We start from the raw sequence: 23,095 nt of genomic DNA, 5'->3' as shown, positions 1-23,095 counted from the left end.
CTCTCCAGCCACAGGAAATTAGGCACAAGTTGAAGTTGTTTGCTCTCCTGACTCTCTGCTTCCCATTCCAGCCCTAAGCAGTAACGCTCTTCATGTACCCATTTTCCCCTTTGGTATACAACGACTGAGCAGTGCCTGCGCATGTGCCGACAACAACTGATGGAAACAGTCAGGGCAGTGTTTCTCAGCGCCACGTGCCAGGAACACTCGCTCTGCCTAAGAACAAAGACTGAACAAGAAGCAAGGAAGCAAATTGTGTTGGCAGAGCAGAAAAGCAATCCCTGAGTACAGATGTGAACTGAATGCTTTTGTCTTTGTTGTGTGTCTAGGAGAAGAGGGAAGACTCATTCAAGGAATAAAAGGTCAGAGAGCCCCCTGCAGTATCTGGCTTCTATCCCTCTGTTCTACAAGGTAACTTTTAAAAACAGGATTTTGAGCAATCAAATGCTGTTGAACCTTATGGGCTGCATCCAAAGCAGGGTTTATGGCCTCTAAAAAGCTCTGCAAAGGAGGAATCAGGTGAGTCCACCCTGAAACTGTTGCGCTGAGACCCAAGGGGGAAGGAAGTACCTGCAAACATCAAGTCAAAACTAGAGAGCCAGCTGAAATGGTACAGCAGACCTAACGCTAGTGGCGTCGAATGCCCAATATACTCCCACAGCCACGGAGCTCTCTGACAGCTCGGCTCCTGGTAGCACAGAAGAGTGAGTCTGGGCTGCTGACCGAGCACAGGGAGCGCCCTCCTGACACCCCCAGCCTTCACCATCCACCCTTCAGCATGCAGCAGGCGCGAGGTGAACCGTCAGCATCTGGGCCGCGGGGCAGCGTGTTCTTCACTGACTGCTGGAGATAAATGAGAAGCTTGGAGATGGATGGCTCGCTCAGAACGAACCGACTGCCACAGGATATGTTTTTCCTGTCCAGCTCCAGTGGCTGTGTTACAGCTCATAACCTTCCACTCCTCAGCTACCCGTTGTTTCCTGCAGCGGGTTATCACCAACAAGATCTCCTTGGCTGTGAACAGCACCACTGTGCTCTGCCCATGCTGAGGACAACAAGAAACCACAGCGAAGCTGCTTGGGCAGCTGGGCTGTCAGCAGGGCTGCGCTCTGCCCCCAAATTCCCACATGCCCCTTGTACGTGGCTTTTCTGCACATTGCTTGTGGCTGCTCAAAGCAGCCTTCTGACGGGCTGTGACGGCCAGCCTAGCTGAAGCTACCAGTGCATGCTCCTCAACACAGGGACACTCTGGGAACACTGCAGAGACTTACTGGATCAGAGGCAGACAGCAGGCACCGCTGGATAAGAGCTTCAAACGTGGTCTTCAGAATAAGGTGCTCCTCAGGGATGGGCTTCTTGGTTATCTTCTCTGTTGGCAGTGCCTGCACGTGCTAAGAAACAGAGCAAGTCAGGCTTCCCAGGTCACTCTGCTACCACACGTCCTTTATAACTAAAGCCGGTCGCACTACTAGCCAGCTTGGCACAACTTCTACCTCTTCCCTGCGGGTGCGTGGAGGTGACATGATGAGCATCTGCTGCCACTCCCTCTGGAGAGCAGCGCAGTTGCAAAGGAGACAGCTTGTTACTCCATATTACTAGTGAATTAACTGCACAGAGAGCAGCTAGGTGGAAGCTACAGGAGCCAAAGGCCATCATGGCACAAAACTAGTGCTTAAGAACTCTGCAGAGCACGCCTGAAGTACAGCAAGCCTCCCATCCCACAGGCCTCTGCTGACATCCAAACCCCCACCGCCAAACAGCGGGGTCACGTTACCTGGATGGCGTTGCCAATTGGGGCCCCCGGAGCCCCCTCGGTGCTGGGTTTGGAGACAGCGGGAGGAACGATGCACGGCCCCAGGGGCTGGGGGGCAGGCGGGTAGGGGCCCTGCAGCGCCGGCTGCCCCGCGGGGAGCTGCGGAGCCTGGAAGCTGGGAGCGCCCGCGGGCGGTGCCGGAGCCTGCTGCATCTGAGACTGCGGGTCTGCCAGCGGGGTCATGATGGGCGACGTGATGGGGACAGGGGGCATGAAGTTATCAGGGACCTGGGGAAGAAGGAACAGCATCAACACTGCTCATGGCAGAGCACAGCATCCAGCTCCCACTGACTTCCCCACGCCAGCACCTGGGAGCTCGGCCAGGTGGGGTGCTGAGCCCCTGCGGTACAGGGTGATACCCCACATCGATGGCGATACAGAATCCCCTTCCCCTGGTGGCAGCTGCATGCAAAGAACCACCTACACCTATATCCGTTCTTACCATTGGTCATTATATTTAGATTTTTGTGTCTTGCTTTCCAGACTACTTTTCTGCCCATGCAGTACGTAGGTCACAGCTAGCAACACGCACCGAGAAAGCTTCTGAAAGGCTTTCAAGCTTCTGGCAAACAGGTTTTCACTGAGACAGATTATGAGCGCAGTTCAGATTTGTCCCTGAGCATCAGCCAGTCTTTACTTGTGGATATTTTGGAAACATTTGGTAGAGAGAAGAGACAAGAAAATGAGCTGCTAGTCTCTGCTACAAATCTCCTGGGAATCCAAACGAAAAGGAGAGCTCCCATGCCTATAAGCATGTTTCTTTGGGTGTGCACAGAGAAAATGAACCATTACAGAACACTGAACGCGACCCTGAAGGAATGATGCCAGAACTAATCTAGTGGTTTGCGACAGCAAGAAACATATTCCCATTACTGCATCACCACCACTTATAGTGAATCACAATGGTAGAGCAAAATAGTAAATCCTTAGTTATGGAGAAAACAGTTGCAAATTAGTCTGTTGGATGAAATGTGAGACAGTCCCGCTTTTTTACGATAGCCTATGTAGTGTCATTTTGTAATAGTCCATCTCTACCTCACGCAGTGGACATGAGCATAACAAGTGTACGAACATTTCAGACAGGGTTGCTCAACACTCACCTGGGCAATGGGACTAAACATGGCTCCTCCTCTGGAGGGGAGCCGACCCCCAAGCCCCGGCTGTGGCAGAAATTGTGGCCTTGATGCGCACACAGCAGCAGCAAAGGCCCTGTTCACAGAAGGATTTTTCTCAAGCCCTCAGGTCTGGCAGTTGTTCTCATGACAACTCTTCCCCTCCTACCCAAGAACCTGAAGGCCTGAAAAGCAGCACGCTGCCTGTAGGACATGTCCCAGCACTGGGGGCAGCCAGAAGCACTCAAAACACCCCTGGTCTGTCCTCCAATAGCTTCAAAATCAGCTGCAGAGACCAAAACCCCAGGCTCAAAGGAGACTTCTGCCCTCGCCTTGGCACAGACCTTATCTTGACTGCTCCAGCTTTTTTTCCTTGTGACGAACACTTCACATACTCCAGACTGTCTTGCTTCCCACCAGCACCTGCAAGTGATGCTGACTGCTGGGGAGATAGGCAAGATGAAAGCAGCACCAGGGGATGAAAAGGCTCACTCTGCTCTATGCCAACCATCCCCAGTTATTTTGTCCTGCTACGATCTAAATTGTTTTTTTACAGAACTACATTGTCTGTACCACAAAAATTATCTTACTTTTAGCAGATCTCTCAGGGTCCACCCCTTAATCAGGATAAATTTCTTTCAGCTCCAGCATCGTCAGTAATCTATAACAATTTGCACGGCCTCATCATTTCGCTTAAGTATCATCCCTGGAAAAACTCATCTGCTTTACTGCAATGAACATAGTTCAAGGTATTCTCTTCATTCAAACCAGAATCAATGCTGTTATCAACAACAACTCTAGCACAAAATCACCATCCCTAGAGGCCTAACCATTTTGAGAGAGATACCACATAGTGCAAACGCATGAAGGCCATGTTCTGTTCACAAGGCGTGGCCTTAGTTTGCAGCTAACCCTTCTTTTTCCTTCTCCTGCCAACAAGCTTCCCAAGAGCAGGTTAAATTACTGCTTTTGAAATGGTCAGCACTCAATTGTTTCGAGGCAGGACTTCCCAGACTGAATACCTTTTTCTTCTTCGCAGCCCTGTTCAGGGCAGGAGGGTCATTCCAGCCGTTCTGAGGCCCTGGGACAGAAAGAAAACAGAGACCGTGAGTACCTCAGAGACGGTGCTGCCTCCGAGCCCAGCCAGGCTGGCTCCCTGCCGCAGCTCTACCAGCAGAGCCTCTTTTTTAAATAGCACGTCTCTTGCCAGATAACTGCTTTAAACAGATGGACCCTGTGAAAAGGCAGGCACTTGCCTACCGTGGCCCAAAACACAGCTCTGCCACACAGACCGCCTGTGTTAAGACAACGTGACGGTTACCTGCGAAGGTTTCTCCTACCCATATGACATTAGTCATCGGTACTTTTTTCATACATGTTCCCCAGCAACACAACACGGTAATTACAGGCATAAGAGGCAAGGGGAGCCTTAAACATTTCCAGCCCAGATCACCCAGCCACCACGGAGACATACGGAGCCATAAAGCCAGGTTTCCCCCGCCAGCGATAGCAGGTGTATGGGTGCTTTGCGCCCTGCAAGCAGAGCAGAGCTGCTGGATCAAGGTGACCAAATCTAGCCTGGTCCAACACGGCCAATTTGTTCTGAGCTGAAGAACAACAGAGGACGTCTGAGCAGATTCACTCCCAGGCCGGGGCTGTGTTCTGTGCCAAACCTTTTGCTCCTCAAGCACAGCACGCTCAGCATTAGCGCGTTAGACATGGGTCCCGTCTCAGCGCAGAGCACGTGCCATCGGGACCACAGCATTTTCTGTCAGCTTTACCGTGGGCTCGACAAGCCATCAGGATTTATTGCACAAAGCCACAAAAAGCCCAAACCAACCCCTTGCCCAATGGACTTTTTCACCACAGCGTTTTTCACTTAGCAAATGATCAATTCACCTCAGACAGCAGAACATAACACCACTGCAGAATTCGTTTAAGCGATCTGAAATTTCGTTTTCTCCTGTGCTTTTGTTGAACAAGTTTCACATCCAGAGCACGTTGGTGGGGTAAATGAAAAACAAATTAAACCCCCTTTCACATCTGGTTTCTTGTGAACCAAAGGCAGTACCAGCGTCCCTGGGGCTCTGCTCCTCCCTATCGCCAAAATCCCTTCCCAGAGTATTTCTGATACAGGAAGTCTAACTTCTGCAGTGCTGATAGTGCTAGCACATTAAGAAAACCTCCCAGTCTGATATTAATTTCCTGGAATAATTTGCTTTAAAAAAAAAAAAGGCAAAACAGCATTTGATTCTGTGGTTAAAAACTCCGGATATGTTGTTATTGGTTTTAATTAAGGAATTAAAGTTTGACTTGATTAAATTGTAATTGGCAAACAGCATTGCACTTTATGTTCTCCGAGAAACGTATGCATTATTGATGTTTGTTCAATTAATTTCACGTAGTAGCTGTAATCATTTTCAGCGTAAGAGGTACCTAGTTCACCTGCCAGGGGAGAGGCCTGGTCTTGAGCTGGTAGGTTTTCTGCAGATAAAACGCAAAGAGAACCAAAAAAAAAAAGTTTTTCTTCAAAACTAGTAAGACAATCTGCCTGTAATTTTAAATGAGCGATTTAGTTTCAATAAGCATGAGAAGTCAGGAGAAAAACGCCTAACTTAATTAAAATGTCAATTGAAAGACAGGAGTCATTTGACCAACCCACCCTGTGAAATTGCTTTTGTCTGTCTACCCCGAAAACAAATCCCTTCCTCTCGCCATGCAGTAAAACAGTGTTTCTAGTCACTTCTAAGAGAAGTTGCGGAGTCCTGGCCCACTTCTTTATCTCTTCCTGTGTTCTCATCTTCTATTCCTGCAGGCCAGCACAACTGACAGACCATTACTCTTAGCAACCATCTTCTCACCATCACTTTACCATTGCAGAAAGTTTTTCAGGAGATGTTTTGAGGGTTTGACTTCAAGGTGGATGTCACCTACTTTCCTGAGTCAAGGCTCTCGTCTGTACCTTGGAGATGCAGGAGCCTTACACCTGTGCGAAAAGATGCTCTGCCTGCTGGCCAAGCAACAAACCCAGATGGCACCACAGAGCCAACACACTGTTCACCATTTCCAAGAGAAGAGAAACACCAGGATTTAACAATTCTTGTCCCTGATGTTGGTCTGATGTGCTTGTAGCTCTGCTGCAAACATGTCCCTTAGCTCACAATATGAACAAGATTCAAGACTCTGAAAACTACAACTCCCTTCAAAGCGGGTTCAAAGAGATGCTGAAAATGAAAATAAAGATAGGCTTAGTTGCTGAATGGAGCTCTAAGTATGGCCTGACATCCTAAGTTTGTATACACTTGCAAAAAATCTGAGATCTTAATAGAACTATTTATTTTTAAGTGCATCTCTAAACCCAAACGAGTTCACAGGCTGGGTGCTATTCAAGACTCCAAATTTCAGATCATTTTCCCAGCCACCCTTAATGAATCGCATTTGCAAAGTGAAACCTGATGTTCCTGGACCAGACCACCACAAAACCCAGAAGCACAGCACTCCAAAGCCATGACCAGCGCAGCTACATGCTTTGCATCACAACAGACAGAGTTACAGCTAAGATTTATTGCTGCAGTTCTGGGGGATCTTATACCAAGGCACCTTGCCCTGAGCAGTGTTGCTTTTCTGGAAGATGTGTTGCTGGCGAACCATATAAAGCCTAGACACACTAATTGCAGCATTTACGCAGCAAGTTTTTTTTTTTTTTCCCCCTTCTATTTATGTGTTTTTTGAAAGGAGTAATGTATAAATGAGAAGCAGACAGAGCGTGCTTGTTGGGTACCTCTACCTTCTCGGCAGCTCTCTAGCTGCAGGCAGCGGCTGCGTGCCAGTAGCCCGGTCCCGGCACACGTCGCAGTGCCCTGAAGCCCACCCCTGCCACACAGCCCTGGAAATCACACTCCAGCTGGGTTCCTGAGGGCCTGGCGCCTCGTGCCAGCTGCCTTCTCCCCACGGCTATGGGGAGAAATGCAAACAGCGCTGGCGGTTTCTCCGAACAATGTACAAAAAGCACAGCACAGTCAGCTCTTCAGTTTGGAAGGAAACATGGCAAGGCAACGCTGATCATGACTACTTCAACTTCCCTTCTATTACAGTGGCCGAGGACAGATGTGTGAGACCGCAGCCGATGTGAATTGCACAAGGGTGTTACAAATAGGCCGCTGTCATCCTCGCTGTCCGTTGTTTCTACTGCTGGGGAAGCCGAGAGCCTCCCCTGCTGAGCGCGCACCACGGATCACAGCACCGCGCCGTTAACGCCACAAACCTCGTGAGCGACCACCTCCAACGTGCCTGCCAGTGACGCAAGCACAGTAGTAAAACGGGTAAGAACAAACAGTTTTCTTGCTCCCTGCATCTATTTGGAGGTGCAGGAGCAACGCTGTCTGCATTATCGTGTGCTGCTCCAACCCCTAGGCCCAGGACCCTTTCCAACAACTCTTCCTCTACATTTTCATTAATCCCTCTGGCTTAGAGATTCACGTCTGATTCGTCCCATAATGAAGGGACGAGGGAGGTCCCAGTAGGGTATCTGGAAGGGTAACAGAGGACACCAAGCGTGGCTGCAGGATGGAGGGAAAACACCTCTTCCCCGCCTCACAGCCCCGAAGGCTGCCCCACTGCGCTCCTTTGTGTTTCTTACTGGAGCACATTTCTGCCAAAAACACGTGCCTGTGCGCAAAGGCAGTGTGCTCACGGTGTGCTGCCAGCCTCCAGCAGCACCTACTCACAGGTCTGCTGCCAACGCCAAGGCAAGATGCCTCTTCTGCACTGTATCACCCCAATGACAGGGAGTCACAGTGGGGTCCTCAGGGCCAGCCAGTCAGCGCCCCTGAAACATCCCTCAGACCCTGCCTAACATCCCCTCTGCTCCTAAGTCTGGTCCTTGACTCTCCAGCTGGACCCCTGGACGTGAAGCACGTTTCCTGCAAGGCCCGACGTACACCAAGCTGCTGTTTTAACAGGGCTGCCAGCCAAGAGACAGATTTGTTAAACTCAGCAAGGTCAGTGTCCCACAGCAAGCACGAATACATTCCGGCAGTCCTGAGGGCCGCCAGGAGACATCGCTCCTCACCTTGGTGTGTGCTCAAACATGCTCTTAGGGCCAGCCACGCACAGCTGCTTCTGATTAACATTTGGGAAAGAGGCCATGTAAAAGCATTTCTAAATCACTTCCGATTATCTTTTAAGGTATTGACGGCTACAGTAAACCCCATTGTGCTACGTGGCTAGGGGAAAAAAAAAAAGTGAGCTGATGCCACAGGAAATGCCATTTGAATTAAACACGCTGCCAGTCCTGGGCTTGACCGGCTGCTCACAAAACAGGGACAAGCTGACCAATTCCATTTGCAGAAGCGTTCTGCGAGAATAACTAGGACTTGCTCTGCAGCAATTACGAGAACTCGCTCATTTTTCTCTTTCGCTCAGCAGGTGGCAGGTTTTGGTGCCAGCCTCAGGAGGTTAATGCTGCGCCACCACCCATCTGCTGGATACGACAGCCTCCTAAGGAGGCGATGCTGGAGCACCACGTCCTGGGCCAGACGCAAGCTGTGCGCATGCAGGGAGGTCTCGCTGGCACAAGGCAGACCCAACCCGATCAGGAAGCCCTGGCTGCAGCGACACGACCGTAGCGTCACCAGATGCACAGAGACAATGACACGTGGTTTAGAAATGCTTTCAACTGGCACAAGCCAACTTGGTACAGAGCATTCACAAGGCAGTGTGCACACAGGTATGGGAGTTACCGAGCTAATAAACCCGCCCCCTCCCCGCCTGCCCCCCGTCCAAGCGCAGACCTGTTCTCTGGGATGCAGGAAGGTCACTGGCTGCAGGCAGAGTACCTGTTGGTCCAGTAGGCAATGCATAAGCCACAGAAGTTGCTGGAAGTCCTGGCCTGCCATGCTGAAAGGATGCACCAGAAGGAGGGAGGGGGAAGGATGAGACAGGGTTGGGGCCAGTGGGGGAGGGCTGAGGCTGCCCCGGGTACAGCGGGGCAGGTGCAGGGTGGGCAGGGGCAGAGGGCAGGTAGGGAGGGGTGGTGTTAGTGGCAGGGTTCGGGTAAGAGGCTGAAGCAGGGGCAGAGAGAGGCTGCTGAGGCTGATAGAGAGCTGGTCCCCCCGTTCCGAAAGAGTACTGCTGTGTGGCCTGATACGCTACAAACGGAGAAAAGAAGAGATTCGGTCAGTAATTCAGGACAAAGGGGCACGTTTTCTCTGCTTCCTGCCCCTTCCCCCCTCAGACCAAAGCCTGGCGCTCTCAGCACTGCCAGCCAGCTGAGAACCGCTCCCAACCTCAGCCTCACACTGGGAGCCAAGGGGGAGGATGGCCTCGGCTGCAGGGAGCCCCCTTCTCCTCCTCCCCTGAGCCACCACGCCGCTCAGCAGGGTTCTGGACTGCTGCAGTCCCCACGGTGCCTCTTGGAAGGGTTTGCATCAACGGCAAGCCTATGCCCAGGAAGTGAACCACATCCTCGGGGAGCCAATGCAAGCTCACAGCCTTTCACCGGGGGCCCCGCAGCTCTTCAACTTCACTGTCTCTTCTCCACCCATCTCTTGAGGTCACCTCAGGAGATTCTGGCCAAAAAGCATCAGACTGGCTTGGTCTAAACCCTCCCAACGCCAAGGAGGGGGCTGGCTGCCCCCAGTAACGTCCCCCATTATCACCTGGCCAGTCCAGCTGGGCGGGAGGGAGAGGGGAGCTGCAGCTACTCACTCTGCGGGTACGCGGGCCGGGCCCCTGATTGCGAGTACATGCTGTACGCTGAGGACGCGGCTGGCTGCGGCGCGCTGGGGTTAACGGCTCCCGGCATGATGAATCCTGGAGGAGGTGGGTTGTCTCCCTGTGAGACGAGGAAAAAGCATGGGGGGAAGTAGGATTTAGTCAGTGATGGTCAGCAGCGCCGAAGCAGAACCGTAACGAAATCATCAGTTCACAGTAAAGAGGCCTGAAGCCACCTTCCCTGAAAAGCCACCGGCACAGGGGCAAACACTTGCGTGACACAAAGCACAGCCGGCACGTGCAGCGCGACTTCAGCAGCAGCAGAGGAGCACGCAGCTTCCTGCTCGAGGCAGAGCTCCTCGCCAGCACTGCCTGCCGCTCAGCGAGCCTGAGAGAGCCCTGCCATCCACGGCTTTCAACTGAATGACTTTCACGTTAACTCTGACGCGTCACAGGACAGAGGAGGGAGAAAAAAACGTATTTTCACACTTGAAATATCCCAGTGTGGGGCAAGGACTGGACTCAGATCACCCTGAGCTACCATGTGAGGCCTGCCAGAGCCACTCATCTGGGTGAAGGTGAAAAAATGAATTTTTTTTTTTAAATAAAAATGTACAACAGAGGATGCAGAGGAGCAAAACCTGCGTACAGTGAAAGCTGCTGCTCCTTCCGCCTATCCGCGCCAGACTGCGTCAAGCACGCAGCCTGCACCGGGGGACTTACGGGGTGGAGCAGGGGCTCAGAGAGGAGTAATGAAGGTTATACCTGTGTGTCAGAGGGACATCCTGCAGGAGGATGGCTGGGAAGGGCAGTGGGAGTTTTGTTACTCCAGGTAGTGACAGTAGGGGCAATTCTAACCTGAATTGAACAAAGAAACACCAATCATGGAAAACAAAACATTAAGAAAGTCTAAAGGGTTTCACAAACCGAGATGCAAAGAAGTGAACAGAGAAAGGTTTGCATGCTGGCACTTCCAACAAAGCCAAAAAAAAATCACACAGGAAGGAGAAAAAATGCATTCAAGACTGCTGAAATCACCGTGCACTGGAGCCGAAGTGAATCACAGAGTGAAGATGAAGCACAGTGAAGAGGAAGCTACAAAAGGCTGTGGAGCAAGTGCAGTGTTACATGTGCCAGCGAAGCTGGGTTTGCCCACAACATGACTACTGCTAAGCCCTTTTATCACGTACTCCTATCGCAGAAGCTCCCATCAGGCTACTGCATGGCACTGAGCATCGCTAACCACAGCTGGAAATCACAAATCCTTTGTTACATTCAAACGTACTGCTTCACACAAAGCATTTAAAATGAGCTTCTGATGCATTAAAGAAGTTAAAATGTGAAACTAAGCTCTTGCACAGACACAAACATCTTAATGCTAACTGCTTCTCCGTGAGCGCAGGCAGAAGGAAAGCTCAAACAACTTCGGTGTGTCTTTCTCTAACCCTGCGCAGTGCCAAGGCCAACGCTGCCATCAGCTGTACAACAGCTGCTGTGAACGTCTGCATAAGGCTTTTAACCGTGGAGTTAGCTAAAACATTTGTCCACCCTCCACCATTTGTGCATTTTTATTTGAAAAAAATGAAAATCGGTGTGAAATCCTCTGCCAAAAGGAAATGGAAGTTTAACGATATGTTCCTATTAGGGACAACAATTACAGAAATGCCGCCTCAAGCTGGAACAAGCCAGTATGACAGAGGGAGTTAGGAGACTCTTATCAAGTAGAGACAGAGCGCTGATGGCATTAAACTAGGATGCTACTTAGTGTCTTTGCTAACTACGGTGCTTTGTGCAAATTAATTAAAGCAAGAAGCCTTGGGCCCCTTACCAAGGTCAGTCTCCTAATAAGAGAGTGAGCCTGTCTTAAGAAACTGGTAGAAACTGGTCCTGTGGATGGACAAGAGCCAAGGAGTCTGTGCAAAGACAAGAGGTCAACCAGCGGTGACGAGTCAATCTTCATCGCCAAGACCCCCGACGACCACCACCAGGATACACTGCGCAAGCGCAGATGGGAGGAGTTTATGGAAATGACTCCTTGGAACTAATTTTAATATGAAGCAGGGACAGATTATGAATATGTACAGGCTCGTCGTGAAACTTCATGCATACGTAACTCTTTGCTGCATATAACCATGGCAAATTGCTGCGTCAGGTGCGCACGACTTTGGTGGGACTACCCCCCGTGCTGCCCAGTGCTGCATAAACATACCTACTTTACAATCTTATTGATTGTGGAGTCTGTTTTCTGCAAGTCAAGAATACCCACTTGCTTAAAAGGGGGGAAAAAAAATCAACCAAGAGATAATAAGGCTTAAGTATGTAATTTGTTTCCATTCTGGTTCACCAACACATCACTGGGCACCTCTTGGACCTGTCCCTGTCTGCTGCAAGCCCTTCCTGTAGCTCCTGCTGAGCACAAAGCCAAGAGCACAGAGGGCAAATCCCTCAGTGTGCTCCAGGGCCTGTGATACTTGCAGGCTTTTAATCATGTGCTCAGCTTTCTTAAATAATAGCTTGAGGCATTTGGGAGACAGGAGGAGAAATAGGGACTGTGGAGGACTGTGTTGTGAAAAGGAGGACTGTGTTGTGAAAAGCATTGCTAAGCTCATGCCATCTAGAGGCAAGGTGCTGTTTTCCACAGCCAAAATGGAACCGCAGCATCGCTTCTCATTGCAGCTCATTGCTTACAGGAAGGGAGGTCAGACAGGCAGCGCAGAATAGCCGAGTTCATTATTAGCAGCAATGCATTTAACATCAGATACAATTGTGTTAGCAAGGTAACGCTGTACAAACGGGATGAAGGCTTTGTCCCTTCAGAAGGCTGCCTTGTTAACGCCCTCAAGAGAAGGCGAAGGCACCCCCAGTCATTAAGAAGGAGAGAACAAAGCCCACCTCCCCACCTCGTCCCAGCCGTTCTCCCATCGTGCCCGCATTTTTCTGTGCTCCACGTGCAGCGACACGCCTGCGCCTGCACCCGCCTCCTCTGCACATGGCCAAGAGCCACACCATGAGTGCAACTCTGCTCTGCAAAAAGCTGTGGCTGGCATCCCGCCTCCTAGCCTGATGAGCGCCATCCTCAGCCTGCAGGTAAAACCAGGGCACCTGCCTCCCCAGTCCTCCTCTTCATCCCGGCACAGCTCCCAGCCCCCACAGTCCCACACTCACCTGGTCTGTCTTCTGGCACAGCTGACGCTCAGCCCAGGCCTGCTACCATCCCAACTGCTGCCCATGCTACCTACACTCCCCTTAAGCATGGTCAGGAGGGCTTTTCAAACTCATCTTCAAACCCAGGCTACTTGACAAGGTGTGAGGGACATTTCCAGATGAATAAATAAGGTATCCGCACTGATTGAAGAGCGGCACCTATCATTTCTCCCCCAGGTTGCTTGGAAGGTGCATCTTAGAGCCCCAGCATGGCCCAAGAGAACGGAAAACAAAGTGCCCTCTGCATCATGCTCCAGAACCCAAGCACGATGTCTTGCAGCAACTGCCAAAAACCAATTACCTGTTGGTAATACTGCTGTACTGGGGCCTGAGGCCCTTGCATCTGCCCTGCCACAGGGCCAGCTCGTCCTTTGGGCATGGGCTGTCTGTCGTACGGTGCCTTGACGGCCTCCTGTCTCACCGGCAGCTCCCCTTGGGCTCTGCAAAGCCTGTCCCGTAACAGCACGATGTTTGGCTGCGGACAGAGGACAAGGAAAGAAGGTTAACTGCACTGCCCACCACCCAGTGCATCCCACCGAGCAGCTGACCAGCCACACACCAACGAGCTGCCTCCAAGAAGCCTGCTCTGCTTTACTGGACTGGAATCCATCTTTCCTGCAGGAGAAAGGCAGCTGCTACTGGGCCAGCCTTACTGCCATTGGGAAGCCTGCACCTGCTTCCCACCTCAGGCTGCATCGCTCCCAAGCCAGCCTGCCTATTAATACCGGCTGATGGAAGAGGGGAAAATGAAAGAAAGCAAAGAAGCAAGTACCGAGGTACACATGTACCCGGTTTGTACCAGCGATGACAGCCTTGTTGGCAGACAGTGGCTGCAAGGATGAGGCTAAGAAACAAAGATGGAGAAGAACAAGGCCATGCTGCCAGCTCAGCAAGGTCAACAGCCTGACCACCACACTGAGGAGTTTTTCGAAAGGCAGTTTTGCAGGTGAACACTGCACTACACAGAGATCTTTGCTTGCTCAAAGTGTGCCTGTTAACAGTGAGGGGGGAGCAAGAAGCCCAGAGGCCACATACCTGGTTGGTGCTGGCGGGCAGGAAGGTCAGAGCTGCAGCAATGCTGCCCTGGGCAGCCAGGAGGTTGGCGTACTGGCTCATCTTCTCAGCCAGAAGAGCCCCCACAGCATTTGGGTCCACAGCCTGGGTGAGCTGCACAGCCTTGCGCAGGATCACGACTTTCTCTATTAAATCCTAGGAGGTCAGGACAAAGGAAACAAGAAATGAGAACAAGAGCCAACCCATTCCTCAGCAGCCCTACAGGATCCTTCTCACCCGATGAGAAGTCCGGGCCAAGTGCAGGTTTGCTGGATGGACACCCCTGTGCGCAACGTGGGACAACAACAGCAAACAGCAACTGTGCACCAAGTGCCTTCAAATGGCAAAGCTGTGTCAGCTACATCTCAATGCCAAAAGAATAAGGTTATTAAACAGGATCTCAGGGCCCTAGCAGCATTGAGCACGTGCACCAGAAGAATATTCTTTTGTAAAAACTTCTGGTGAGAGCAGTGAGCCTGGATGGAAAGCTTCACACCCATCACCACTGTCAGAGTAGGGCTATTCAAGCTGGGGCGCTTTTTATCTGTTTGCAGCATTTGACTAAGTCAGTTCTTAACCACCTGAATCAAAAGCATCTAACACTTGCACTGGGAGACTTGTCTATGGCTTTCTGGCTGTTACTGTGAGGATGGTTTTCCCAGTATTCACCAGAAATGCTCCCTGTCTTGCCTTCCTTGTACATCCCCAACTACCGGAGGTGCTCTGGGCTGGGTTTCTACCTAGTGCTAAGTTACAGAAACATGTTCCTGGTAGTTTTCTCATCTTCTCCTATTTTCTTCCTCTAACTACATTATATTGCAAGGTACTGCAAATACTCATTTGCCATCATTCAAATCTAATGATGGATTTAAAAGAGTGCACCACAAAGGATTTCAACAATACTTCGCTAATAAGGAGTGTTGACTGACTATTCAGTAACAGACTTGCGTTTGTCCTAACAAATCAGTACTTCAAAAAAGGCAAGTAAAAAAATTATCACAAAACCCACCAGCTTGTAGGACTTTCAGCTGTTTCTTACCATAGTTAACAAGCACACCAATTATGACTGTTATTTTTCAATATTACTGAGAGAGCAAAACAACGGAATCAAAATGTAAATTCACATTGAAGTCAAGTCTAACAAAGCCACCACATCCAAGAGATGGGTAAGAACTTTTCAGTTTGCAAGTGGAGAGAAAAAAATAAAGTAATATCCAAATTACTCCAGTCCCTTTAATTTTCTAAAGATAGAGAATTACAGCATGATCAGGTAGAATTACTTTGAGTACTTTCTAAAACTTGTCCTTCAAAGGCTGTGAACAGATGGAAGAAACTAAGATTACACTATAAAATAAATTACTCAATAATTGCTTCATTTCACTGTCATCAATCCTCCTATTCCCCCAAGATATTTGCTATATGTGATGTATTTCACTGCTGGAAACCAAACCTTGTATATGCAAACCCCTAGAGACAACGTTCATGAGAACCCTCCTACAGTTTTTCTCTACGTTTAAATCACATTTATTAGATTTCTCCCCCTTAATATTTAAGCCATCTATTCCAGAAGCAAAAACGTACAAGTATACACCTATTGCAGAAGATGTGACCATTCCAAGTCACTTCTTTACAAACGCACTCTAGGCCCTCAGACTTCCCATGGGCCTCTTATATAGAGAGCGTGTTAGCCCGACCCCACAAAGAACAGAAGAAGACCCCAAGGCCAATGTGTTTCACCAAGTAATTTCTGATACCATATATACTTGTTGTTTCTACTAAAACCACCCATTCCAGAAGCAAAAGTTTGCATCTTGGTAGGTAAGATAAGTTTCATCAAAACTCTACACAGGCCATTTGATTTAAGTACCATAGGATCTCCACCTGTTACTTCCAACCTCTTTCTTCACAGCAATACCAACCTGAAGAGACAAGGGGCTGTTTCCATCCTGAGCTTTGGTCCAGCAGGCAACAAGCTTTTCCACATTGCCGGCACAGATGTAACAGAGACAGGCCTGCGTCTGCAGAAGGCTGTCCCCCTCGCTCTCCAGCCTGTTACCCAGGAGATCTAAGGAAAACAGGAGCAAAGATGATGCTTGTTAACCACCTCGCAGATCTCCCCATTGCTACTGGCACACAGGAATCTTTCAACACCTGTTGTGCATCTCCTTAGCACCACGAGAAGAAATATTGCCTCTGGGCTCCATCTGTGAGGACATACTCCAGTGTCCAGCACAGGTCACCTCAGAGGAAGCCCATGTCGTGGCAGCAAGGACTTGCTAAGTGCCTGCAAACCTGAGACACATCAGAGAGGGCAGTCCACCAGCTGACATGACAGAGGACAAGAGGCTGGGGCATCATCACCCTCTCTATCACCTGCTTTTTGTGGATCCTCACCCAGAACAGTGAGCACATGACTGCCAAGGAACTGCGAGCAAAGCTGTCAAAATGCTCAGGGCTTGTGTGTGCTAAAACACGTCTGTACAGCTCGACAGACACCGTGGCTGACATCTGAGAGGCACACAAGCATCGGACATGTAACTATTGGCAATAAAACTTCCTTATGGATTGCGCAAACCTGGCCAACTGCCTGCCACACAGCACACGAGAAGGCAGGCATGCTAACCGCTCAGTGCCTGGGAAAGAGCGCATCTTCCCCCAAGTCAAAACACTGTCAGTAAAGAGCGAAGAGCTTTTCTAAAACATTTCCGCCTGTGCCCCATGGAGAAACACTCCAGGAGACTGATCCCTTGGCTGGGACACCTGTCACATCAACTTTGTCAGAACCCATTTTGAAATGGAGACCAGTGGCTGTGCACAGAAGGCGGTGCACAAACACAGCTGCTCAGAGTTTGGGGCCCAGAAAAACAGGGAACATACAAGAAATACAGTACCCCAGAGGTTCCTCTCCTCCTCTGCAATGGTACTGAAGAACTGCATGACCCATCAAAGAAGCTAGTGAGGCATTACAATAATTTACCTGAAGGGAAAAAACAACGGCGAAGTGTAGTTTTTGCAGTAAGTGGGATAAATATCATTCGTCTGTAAAGCATCCTTACCACAAAGGGCTGCAAATTCATCCGGCCTGGCATAAGTGAGCACAGCAGCCAAAGCCTCTCTCCAATTCTGCAGGTCACAAGACTGCACGATCTCCTTCCAGTTCTTTGTTACGACTGCAGTGATGAGCTGGGGCCAACGGAGAGAGACCACAGTTAAGATCTTGGTAGGATTTCCTTTTTTATTTTCTTATTTTTTTTTCTTTTTTTCCCAGTACAGTGTAATTTCTATCTACTGATTGACTTATTCCCACTGCATCTGAGCTGGCTGTGGTAACCTGACCCTTCACTCACGCACACAGGCTGTCTGTCCACAACCCCTGAAAGTGAAATTCCAGTTTCTTCTGTCTCAGACTCCGCCTCCAGTTACTCTGCTTCAGACAAAAGACAGGCTTGGCAGCTGTGCTTGAGTCTAGTGAACAATGCCCTTGTCATGCCAAGAGTTCAAGCTCAGAAACAGCTGAACAAGCACTAAGGGCGCAGTTTGGGCCAGAAAAGAAACACCACCACCTGAACAACAACTACAAGGTCGTAACAACAAGGTTATCGCATACTTGTTAGCACAGGCAGAGATAACTGGTCAGCTCTCCATAAAAACACCTTTCTCTAAAGGATGAACTCAATAAAGCACACATTTCCCACCCGGTATCAAGTTCTCTTTTGTTTAGACCAAATGCAGCAAAGAAGCTGGGGGGAAGAAACCCTGCCGAGTGTTAATACTCGAGATTCTCCTCTTGTCATACTAGAAATGCAAACTTTCCCCATCTCAAACTGGCTCACAGATGGTGACCAACAAAATTCCACCTAGGGGCTGGCTGCAGCTTGTGAGGCTGGGTGCTCTAACTGCCCAAATGACCGTGCTGTGTGGCAGTCAGTCCTGCTCCAGGAAACTACTTCAGCAGCTGCCCGGTTTATAGGCTGCCTCCTGCTACTGCATCAAACACCTTTCTTTGCCAGTGGACTGCTGAAGAGTAACAGGAACTTTCTCCCCTCCTGTAAAAGCAGCCATCCTTGCTAGACACGAACTGTCCTGTGCTCTTCTAAGGCCACTTTTCCCGTCTCATCTTTCGTTTGCTAGTCACGTCAGTACTCACAAAGGAAGATTTAGAAGAGCAGCGTCAGCAGTCCCTAGCATGGCAGAAATCTGACAAGAATCAATAACTGGTTGGCCCTAACATGCTGTCTCCTGCACACAGCAGCAGCGTGCTCAGATTACCTTGTATATACTTAGCTACCTTCTGTGCACGCAGCGAAACAAAGCATCAGCAAAATCTGTTCAGATTGATCCCAGGCATTACTTAAAGCTTTTGGCACTGAGCACAGATCCTGCACAGCACCTGAAAACATGTCAGGAGACTGAAGAGTACACTGTTTAAGATATTTATCAGTGAGAATCTACTAGTGTACGTGCATCTCAGAGATACTGAAAACAAGGTGAAGAACACTGTGATATCCATGCACTGTGCCTCTTCTCTCCTTATCAATCAAATATATTTTAAAAAAATCCTTTTGCTCTGAGACACTGTGGAAAACTGGAATACATATTAGCTTCCCACAGAAACAAACCTGTGAGATAGCAAGAAAACTTATAAGGTGAAAAGGGGGTTGTCAGGGGTCTAGGTGCAGGTTGTTTCTTAGCTGAAAATACATACCCTGGTGATTTTGCTCTGCATCTTCACAAAGTACTTTTCCTGTGTCCTAGAAAGCAACTCTTGTCCGCCTGCGATGGCCAAGATAATGGCATCAGCCATGCGGTTATCGTGCAAGCAGAGATCTACTGCGCTCTCAAAGTTACCAGTCAGCAAAGCTTGGGTAATCAAGCCATCCACATCTGCAAGAGAGCAGTGCCTTTTCAGACCATGGCAGAAGAGTCACCTAGAAATGCAACAGCTGGTGATTCAGTCCAGCTCTACAACACTGCACAACTTTCTCTGCAAAGCAGCCTGTCCCACACAAGTACTTCGAGGGATGCTCCAGGTTCATCTCCAGTCACACTGTGGTCACAGGACGATCAGGTGGGACACTGTCAAGCATCACTTACCTTGCTGCAGAGCAAGATGCTGGTACTTCACAGGCAGCATTTTTCTAAACGACCTCTGAAACAACTCCCCTGCATACATTACTGGAAACAAAGTGAAACCTAGACAGGGTTTGGATGGCTTCTGTGTTACTCAAGATCCCCTGGAAGCTTCTTTACAAACAGCGAGGTTAACACGCTTCATGCCTGACCAGGTGCACGTTCTTTTATGGTAAGTGTAATCCCTCTCAGAGTAGCCACATTACAGCAATGGGGTACATGAGTGCTTTACACTTCCTTCCCTGCACTAAAGCGGTATTTGCAGCGGTCTCGAGACTGCTGTGCAATGAATGGCGTAACAGAGGCCAGTCATGATAATCCTTCATCATCTATGCAGAAGTTTCCTTCTCACTGGAACACCAGTAGCAACATTATTATTTATAAACATCAGCACATACAAGGAAATTGTTACCCCCGCCCTTCTCTCTTCTTTTTTTTTTTTTTTTTACCTCCACTGACAGAGATGTTAAATGTCTTCTTTGCAGATCCCAAATCTTCAGTTTCTTGCTTATTGTCTTTCACTCTCTAAGAGAAAGAAAAAGCAAGTTTTTTGAGATTATGTACACACTTGGAATGCATACATGCATCTTTAAACAATATGGCTCTTGCACTAGAAGTTAAGGTAGACCTTCATCTGCCAGTCCCCTAAGAGGTCATTGGTTTTGAAGGAGAGAACATTATTACCTGTCATTTGTTATAAAAGTGCTTCAGCACATGGAATCAACTTCTCCCAGTGCCTGCACCAAGTCAGCTCCTAAGTCAAGACTTCTCACAGTGTGCTTATTAAAAGATCTCTAGTGTATGTAAATGTACCATTACAAAAGCTCTGATCTCTCTGAACAGACCATTTTTTTTTTAAACAAAAGATACCAAGGGGAAAAAAGCAGCGAAACCCCCAGATTTACCACCACTGAAGGCTTACGCATGCGTAAGTATGCCTGCCTGGCGACCACAAAAACCACCAAGCAGACACCTGGATCCTGGGTACTGCTTTGCACAGGTGCACCCTGCCCACACACACACACACACACACACACACACAACCTCTCAAAGCAAAACAACCACAAAATCAGATATTCTCCTTTCCCTCCTATTCCACCTCCAGTCCCCACCAAGAAGAGCCTCCCATAATGCTGCACAGGTTTCATTTTGCTCCATGCAGAGTTTCAGCTCATCCTCCAAACACCTGCATTAGGCACACACCCCAGTTTAACAAACACATGAACGCGTGCTTCACTTTGAACACGGAAGTTCAGAGTGCTCTACACAGGCTTAAGTACTTTGCTGGATCAGTACAAGATTGCTCAGCAGATGGAAGCTTCTGTAAGGCTCCCCCAGGAATTAAGATGGAGGTCATTATTGGCAAGCTTTGGAATTCAGGGATTTTCAACACCTCTCCTCAATTTATAATACCAAGAACCAAGTCTCTCTCCACCATAAATTGTGCAAAAAATGGTCTCCTCTGGCGTAAGTCAGCGTGCCAGCACATGCAGTGGAAGTTGAAGAGGAAAGGCCTGGTAAGAACTCCCTGCTTACATGCTGATTCGTGAAACAATACTGGAGAGGATGAACAACAGGCACACAGCTGACAGAGCATTAGAAGCAGGGAGGCAAAGCTGCAACAAGCATTATGTTTGGCTCATGAGAGAGGCAGTCTGCAAAATTAATTTGCTGTCGGATGTTGCGTGACGCATGGTTGATATCAGTGGAGAGCATGTTGTGGCTGGGCCCATTCACTTCACGTATGTGACAGCACTCCCTCGTGCATCATCCGTGGCTCCAGGCCAACCTCACAAATATTTACCAGCCATGCTGTCAGGCTACGGTTGTGTTTGGCTGGGAAGTTTCTCTTAGGAGAGATTGGTTATGAGGTATCTTGTAAATCACGTATGGTAAAAACCTCGTGCGGTCAGATACATGGGTTCACCGCTACAGACTGACAAACTAACAATCAAGCACGCCAGCTAAAGACAGCTCGATTTTGGTGTCCTTAACACGCTGTTACGTGGAGTTGACAGCTGCGCTGATCCAACATGTGAGCCCTTAACCACCATCCAGGCCCCAAGCACAACTCCACTGGGAAGCTCACGCAACGCTGCAAATCAACATTGCTGGGCTAACAGCTCAAATTCTACCCTACGAGGGAGACTGATATTTTCAGTGCTATTAACCTCATGCAACACAGGTTGGGTCCTTAGTTCAAATCACGGACCTGTACGTGAAAACAGCGCTGTTCAGACAGGCAGAAGCGAACAAAAGCTGCAGGAAGCACTGGTGTGGAGCACAAAATGCCCACAATAAACCTGGCCGAACTGTTGCAACAGAGTTAAGAGAGCTAACTACTGAAGACCGATACTCCCTGTTCAGGTGCAAATGGGCTGGCACCCAGTGGAAGAAACCAGTATTTCCCCTTTCCGCCAATACCACAGCTACATCTCTGCAAAGGGCTCTGTCTAGAAGCAGAGCAGTAATAAGTTGACTGCTCAGTAACTTATCAACCAGAGGGAAAGGAGAAAGCAGTGATAAAAGACAAAAAAATGAGGAATGCATGAGAGTTGTGGCAGCAGATCATTTAGTATGTGTTAGCTGAACGTCAGAGTGAAAATTATGGCAGATGATGGTCCTTGGGTCTGGTGCTGACTGGACTGTTAGGTAATGAACACATTCTTCACTGTGACCAAAACCTGTCTGCGTGATGCCTGCGACTGATGAGAAAAACCCGTGGAGCTTAACAAGAGCCCACATTGTACTCATTCTCAATAACTTCTTGTATTTCCAGAAACCCTCAGCAGCAGGAAAAGGCAACAAGATGAAATGCTCTTAATAGTGGTGAAGTAAATATACAGTAGGCCAACAGGGTTAGTCTAGAGGACAACAGATACCTCTCCCAAGAACAGCTCCTCTGCAGCCTGGCCTTCATCCCTCTCGTTCGGTACAGATGCATCAGATTCTGCGGGAGCCTTCAGCAGAGAGAAGATGCCATAAAATAAAAAGAGCCAGCAGAAGAGAAAGAAATACTCTGCACTGCAGAGAACAGCCACCTTCCAACCGATAGTCAGAGCCAGTCTGCAAAGCAGTGAAATGCATTGGCAGTACATATGCAAATACGACAAACGTGGTAGAGGCCTCAATTTCCTTGCTCTTCACTACTGCACAGTATCTTTCAATCTTAAACACCTGAAAATGTGCAGCAAATCTTTTTTCCCCATTAGGCCGCTACAGATGATATCCAGGATGCATAGGGCACAAGAACAACACTCCCCACGGTGGACTCAGGCTGTTACTACAGGCAGTGCCTGCATGATGAGAATCTGTCAGGCAGGGCAGTGTTACAGAACCAACTCTTGGTCCTGTTTTGTTTTTTGTTAAGCCCGGGGAAGGTGCTGTTCTTGACACCAGCTGCCAAGCAGCAAGGCTCTGTCCTACCTCATGGACAGCAAAGTGCAATGGTGGGTGGGACATGGGCAGCAAAAGGAAAGTACGGGGACATCTCTGAGACCTTTCACCAAAACCCGTGACTGACAGCCCATCGTTAGAAAACGGGAGGAGGTTTGAGCAGAGAAAAGCAGTCCTTTATTCTACACAGGTACCTTCATCCTACTTAATGTAGGAAATTGTCCTGTGCTGACTTATTTCTGACTGACTCACTCTGTCTGGGACAGTTACCAAGCAGAAAGGAAAGTTATTCTTACTTTGCACATTACGACGGCATTATAAAACTACATGAAGAGTTGAACACATACGTCTTTGCTTACCTCTCCCAATTCACTGTCTGCATGACCCCCTTTATTCAGAGCTGACGTAATCTAAAAAGAACAACCAAGATTTATTAAGTAAGAGCCCGTTTATTTTAGGGACAGACTTCTCACCAAACTCGTCAACTGTACAACTGGCAAACGTAGCTACTTTGCTGCTTGCACAACAGTTAACATGAAGCTAGAGCCATTTCCTTTCCCAGCCTGGTGATGGATTTACTGCTAAGCCCTGTGTACCCCAAGCTCTGGTGGAAACAACAACTTCTCTATGCCTTTAAAGGTTTAATTGTTAACTCGAGGGCCTCAAACCTCAC

At 48.9% G+C, this 23,095-nt stretch overlaps 1 protein-coding gene across 16 annotated transcripts in view; it reads right to left on the bottom strand.

Moving 5' to 3' along the window:
• The window catches only part of SEC31A (SEC31 homolog A, COPII coat complex component), a 39,965-nt gene that overhangs the window by 2,697 nt on the left and 14,173 nt on the right, over positions 1–23,095 (bottom strand). For 2 of the 16 annotated variants that reach the window (XM_048074319.2, XM_048074318.2), the window contains exons 14-28: positions 22,782–22,832; positions 21,909–21,986; positions 19,476–19,551; positions 18,602–18,780; positions 16,953–17,079; positions 15,816–15,961; positions 13,879–14,052; positions 13,145–13,318; positions 10,405–10,497; positions 9,634–9,760; positions 8,718–9,074; positions 5,362–5,409; positions 3,948–4,006; positions 1,775–2,041; positions 1,272–1,391 (exon numbers count right to left, since the gene is read on the bottom strand). In XM_048074319.2, the coding sequence (XP_047930276.1) occupies positions 1,272–1,391; positions 1,775–2,041; positions 3,948–4,006; positions 5,362–5,409; positions 8,718–9,074; positions 9,634–9,760; positions 10,405–10,497; positions 13,145–13,318; positions 13,879–14,052; positions 15,816–15,961; positions 16,953–17,079; positions 18,602–18,780; positions 19,476–19,551; positions 21,909–21,986; positions 22,782–22,832 (2,076 nt within the window). The remainder of the gene's footprint in view (positions 1–1,271; positions 1,392–1,774; positions 2,042–3,947; positions 4,007–5,361; positions 5,410–8,717; positions 9,075–9,633; positions 9,761–10,404; positions 10,498–13,144; positions 13,319–13,878; positions 14,053–15,815; positions 15,962–16,952; positions 17,080–18,601; positions 18,781–19,475; positions 19,552–21,908; positions 21,987–22,781; positions 22,833–23,095) is intronic. The other 14 variants (XM_066996616.1, XM_066996617.1, XM_066996619.1 and 11 more) reach the window with 14 other exon arrangements.

The sequence above is a fragment of the Anser cygnoides genome, chromosome 4 (genome assembly GCF_040182565.1).
Source record: "Anser cygnoides isolate HZ-2024a breed goose chromosome 4, Taihu_goose_T2T_genome, whole genome shotgun sequence".
NCBI lineage: Eukaryota > Metazoa > Chordata > Aves > Anseriformes > Anatidae > Anser > Anser cygnoides.
This window is presented reverse-complemented; position numbering and strand designations above follow the sequence as displayed.